This window comes from Ylistrum balloti, unplaced genomic scaffold (genome assembly GCF_031769215.1).
Source record: "Ylistrum balloti isolate Yb309-2 unplaced genomic scaffold, AGI_CSIRO_Ybal_v1 Utg372108, whole genome shotgun sequence".
Taxonomy (NCBI): Eukaryota; Metazoa; Mollusca; class Bivalvia; order Pectinida; family Pectinidae; genus Ylistrum; species Ylistrum balloti.
In genome coordinates, this window is record NW_026783010.1 from 25,845 (window position 1) to 31,535 (window position 5,691).

The window sequence follows — 5,691 nt, forward strand, 5'->3', positions numbered from 1 at the left end:
TTTATTTCCTTAATTATTTCAAATGACCAAATCAGAAGTCGTACAGATGTAGTTTTACTTTAACTAAAGAATGAATATTATTTGAATAAAATCTTCATTAACTAAAATCATTTAAAAATTGTACTAAGATCGCTCTGGATGTCAGTAATTATATGTCAGCTATGCCATCTTCCTTTTAGTACTGTTGAGAATTGATAAATGTAAGTGTTTCATTCATGTTATCGCCGTGTAGCCTAAAGACAATATCAATGCGGTAAAATATATAACATTAAAATTTATACATCGACAGTCCTCAAAAGCTTGAATCCATTTAAAGTTTTAAAACAAAACATGAAAATTACCAACGATTTTTCTCGGGCTATACTCTATCACAAGAAAATATCTGATGATACAAATCTAAACATTTTATCACAGATCATAGTAACACCTGTCTACACCGTTATCATCGACACAAAAAATGCATATGTGGATGTTAAATTTACGTAAAAGGTATTCCTTTTAAACTATAATTATTTCTCTTAACCGACGTTTGTTGTCATAGGTTCTGATCAGATATTTGTGCTTCCACTTCAGTGTAGACAAGTGTAACTACATGTCTGTAAGAGCACCGATCAGAAGCACATACCTCTTTATAACAACGCTTATGAACAAAAACAATGAAATGCAATTCGACTTCCTTAAACAAGCAACAAATTGCGAAAACAGATGATGATTTAGTCAGGTTTTTGACTAATGTTCTGCCTGTACACTGCAGTAACAGTCCATGCATCGCCTGTAGCTTCAAGCCAATGAAAATACTATTTGATAAATGTCTACGCAAATTTAATCACCACAAGCAAACACAAACAAGACAAAACATTCCTTCAAACTTTAGAGTATATCGCAGCAATGTAAAATGTCTGCAAATAGATAAAACTAAGGGACATAACTCGAAATATGAAACTCACTTATACAACAGGAAAATTGTAATAAAAAGGGAGATTACAAGAACTAGATTAGATAGGCTCATAATACATCGACCTGTAATACTCTTTGCTTGGAATGTTATATTGTCCAACGAAATAGACCTTAATTTGGGAAATAAGATACAAATAAGGAAAAATAATGAGTATTTATAGAGGTAAACGTATCACAATTCAAATTCCGAAACACTGTCCATATAAACGCCTTTGTATATCAACATATGGATTATCTGCCCTTGATTCCACACATCGTTCATCAGAGTGATATTTTGCATCATTTTGACATGTAAAAACTTTAACTTTTCCTTCCAACTCTTCACAAGTATTTTTTCCCTTTTTTGTGAGGGAGATGATGAATATGCCTTTATTTGTATTTGGAATCTAATTTATATTTTTTCCCCTTGAAAGTGATGTCGGGAATTTCAGCTCTAGGGGAAGATCATTTAGTTGGCAAATACGAGATTTGCAAATAATGATCTTCAAAAAGTTTAGCCTAATCTATGCCATTGTTATCAAGCTATGCCTTTTTTCATTCTTTGAGGAATTTTGCACATGAAAATATTTCTACGTAAAAATGAATTTGTCACACTAGTTAAAATACCCAAACAAATTAATTTTAGCTGATGTCATTTCGATTTTCAGCGATGTGTATAATATGAGAATATTCCAAATGATTGAGGTTTCGGATTTGACAGGTTTACAGATTTCACCTTGAACAAGTAACCCTTGTTCCGTAGCAAATAAAGTGTATTTCCAATAATCCAAATATAGCTTTCTACAAATTTGTATTATTTAACGACTAAGAATTTTACCATTGCAAACATTTTTCGAACCAAAGCATGAAGACAACTATGTATTGCGTGATATGTAAAGACTTCACGTAGAACTGTAATTTGATTCCGTTTAAATATAGCGTTTTAATGTGACTCAAGCAAGTTATCATGTAGTTTCTAAACGTTAATATCCAACGTTTTTCTGAGATAAATATTCTCATTCTCTCTGTACCTATTTTACTTTGCTTCATCACTCTCTTCTTCGTTCATTTGTAATTGTGACAAACTGCAGAAGAGGTTTCAGGCTGATAAAATTTCTCATTCACAATCAGCATCATCCCCGATCACACTGGCTATTTTTCAGAATGTCGCCATGGTGTAGTCATTGTTTTCGATACACACTTGCATTTCCTTATTTGCAAATACACATAAAATGGAGCGTTTCCAGAGACCTCCTCTTTGATACTAGTGTAAACATCCATGCATCAAGGGAATAGTATCTTTCAAAAATAATAGCCACTGTCTGCGGTCACAGACCGAAATTATATGGTATTTTTTCCGTTAGCTCCGCGTGTAAAGTAAACTTTTAAATCATTTCTCTGTCAGGTACAGCTCTTCGCATTCTGCTATTTATGTCATTGCGAAAATATTTTAACATAACGTTGTCAAACAAACAATCTTCGATGGGTAAAACTTGTGGAGCTCAGCGATTCCAAGACCGGGTTTGTTTTTTTTTTTTTTTTTAATTTTTTTTTTTTTTTTGCCATGTTATGCAGATCTTAGCAACTTACATGTTTCCTTCACCACGTGACAACATATCTTAATTTCCCGCTTCCGTGTGTTCCAAAAGATACGTATAGATTGTTTATATCTCTTAGATATTACACATACCCCCTTAACTCTTGCCCCTCGTTGTTTTTGCCGGAGTTAAATGTCAACTTCCTGTTCCGGTCTATTGATCACATAATAAACTTTCAAATTCCTTTTTTAAAAATGAGACAAAGTTTGAAAAAAGAGAAATCTGCATGGTTACAAAAACAAGGAAGAAACAAGGGAATTCGTGACATCGTTATTAAATATATATAATATGGAAGAAACGTCCGGTCTATTCAGGTTCCGGTACTAAGTGATGGAGCAGTCTCGTAAATTCTGAAACATGAAAAAAATATAGTCATTTACATATTCAAAACCAAATCTGTGTACTATCAGATTAAAGTCAGCGCTTAATACTAATATATTGATTTATGGTAATATGAAATAATAGTGAATATGAAAAATGGTAATGGAATGTATTGTCCTCGTGTCTATCGCAATATGATTTGGCAATTGTGAAGAAGCTGAATAAAAATGATGATCCTATATTAAAAGATACGGGTTAGTAAATACGTAAAACTATTAAGATACGCGTTGAATATACTACAGCGTTGATTAAATAAACGGCAATATAACTAACAATAGTAGCGATAACAGGTGTGATATGTAATTGTGTGTGTGATTTATAAATAGCTGAATAAATATGTTTACCATTGAAATCGATCATTCCATCACCATTTAGATCAGCTTCTTTAAACATCTCTTTGATATCTTCTTCTGATAAATTTTCTCCCAACCTTCGCATAGTGTATCGAAGTTCATGTTTATCTATGAAACCATTTCCATCCATATCAAACACTTTGAATGCCTCCAATTGTTTCTCGTTGCTTATTGAAGAAACGGAAGACGATGCTGTAGCGCCATCTGCTTCCGTGTTTTGATGCCATCTCCGCATCAACACTACAAATTCGTCGAATTCAACAAAACCATTTTCTGGAAAAGATAAAACTCAGACATAAGGGTCTAAATATTAAGCTACCAGGTTATTATTTTGAATATAGTTCTCGTTGTCTAAAATAACTAGATATAGATTTTTTTCAAACATAAAAAAAAAAAAAAACACTGCTGGGAGCCGCGCTTTCTAATCGGATTGCAAGATTCCCTTCCCATTAACACTGGAGTTAACAGTAAAAGTATTTCAAATTATTCGAGTTACTTCCCTTCCACCTTAAACTGATCCCGCCAGCAATGTTTCACAGTGCATCAGCACTCTCTGCATGTTATCATTTTTTTTTAATTCCTTCATAAACACGGACTACCAGGTTGTTTCGACCCTGTATCTGATCTTTGAAGTTGGTAGTCATATATCAGGCTGTAAGACGTGAACGAGTATTCAGAAAGTCTCTGTACTCTCACTAGAAGGACGAATTCCTTCATGTAACGCATAAACGGCGATATGAAGATCGTTATCAGCTATGTGAGTATGCCTAACTATTTTGCTGTTATCAACACTTTTCATAATGTGAAAACGTGACATAACTTTGATCTGGCCTTGATTAAAAAGGATCGTGGAAACGCCCACCTTCATGAAAATGTAACCCTTTCTACTTTTTCTGATTGTAAACATTTTCTTATTTCATATCTTACCCTTGTTTCGATTACGAGTTAGAATAATGATTCAATATATCCGTCTAAATATATGTTTTTCTTTATCTTTCAATGCTACAGGTCTTTGTAGTCCAGATCGGGTGTTTGCGATGACATACAAATATGTCTAAAATTGAATTTATGTACGTTTTTAAAAAAAAGCATTTTAGTGACCATGCCAATGTGAATGCATGTTATGTACCCAGAGATCATTTGTTCTAAATGCCATTTATCATAATGACAGAAAAGACAAATCAGAATGATAGTTTGACTATTCGTAGGCAACAATCTAGCCATTATTGCGATATGATTACTCCAAAACTACACTCTAATTTGTATATGGTCATATTTAATCATTGGGCTGTCAGCTATTCAAATGAATTAAAATGGCATGAGGATTACCGCAAACCTCGGGGACTAAAATTCCATCGGCAGTGCCAAGCACCTACAATCACCAGATAATGAATTAAATGCTGTTATGGGCCTACATTTTGAAACCTGAATTTCTTTTCTGAGTAGATACATCGCACAAAAATGAAGGTGAAAACACATGACAAATTTGAAGGCCGATAAAATAAAAATGAGAAGAATGAAAATAATCTTCTATTTTTGGAATTTAAGTACAAATATTTATCATCTAAGCATATCAACGGTCATGTTATGTGGATGTAACCGCCGAACGGTCATGACAGCATGTAAGTAAACAATTCTGACTTTCAATCCCTGTAGATCAGCTGTCAGCATACCTTGAACATTAGAGACGTGTACTTAGTTTTCCTCAGTTACCATTTCCAAAAACGATTAAATTTGCTTAAAGTCCATCTGAATGATATTCATCTTTTTACTTTCCCTGAATTTGCAAGCACATGCAAACTCTTGCACGGTTGAAATCCTTTATTCATGTAATGCTCGAAAGAGTATTTGACACAAACGAGAATAAGATTTCTTTAATTAGAATTTTCGAACTATTAGTAAAATCTATAACCTGCGAGCGAGATCGGGGTATCCCAGTCGAGGGCTAACATCCTGTAACAGTTACAGGTAATAATTTTTTTTTCTCTCAGACCTACTTCTCTGAAAATTATTCAATATTTCATCAGAGTTTGGCATATCCCGTGGGAGCCTCAAACTACCCACACAGCCTCTTCACTTTGAAACAACGTTTGGATAGTGCCGTGTAAACAATGTAGGCCGCACTTAAAAAAAACTACAACACATTTTACGGTGAAGATATTATTTCATCTACAACATCAGGAATCTTAACAACATCAACAAAATACACAAAACAGATAATATAAAGAAGATAGTAAATTTTGAACCGATTTCTATATATATACATTTCTACAATCAGATGAATGAATCGATACGTAAAAAATCCGCGAAAAGGCACGTAAGGGTACAAGACAGAAAAATCTAAGATGGGGTATTACGTGGGATATCCTTGTCTGAGGTGCGAGAAAAGAATTTATTAAAACTTAGCCATGTTAACTTTATTT

At 33.5% G+C, this 5,691-nt stretch overlaps 1 protein-coding gene across 1 annotated transcript; it reads right to left on the minus strand.

The window, feature by feature from the left end:
* Positions 1-2,840: 2,840 nt before the first annotated feature.
* Positions 2,841-3,541, minus strand: LOC132564250 (calmodulin-like; the record flags this gene model as incomplete). The annotated part of the gene is made up of 2 exons (XM_060228922.1): positions 2,841-2,884; positions 3,260-3,541. Coding segments are annotated over 2 exons (326 nt in total), but the record flags the coding sequence as incomplete, so codon positions are not given.
* Positions 3,542-5,691: the final 2,150 nt, after the last annotated feature.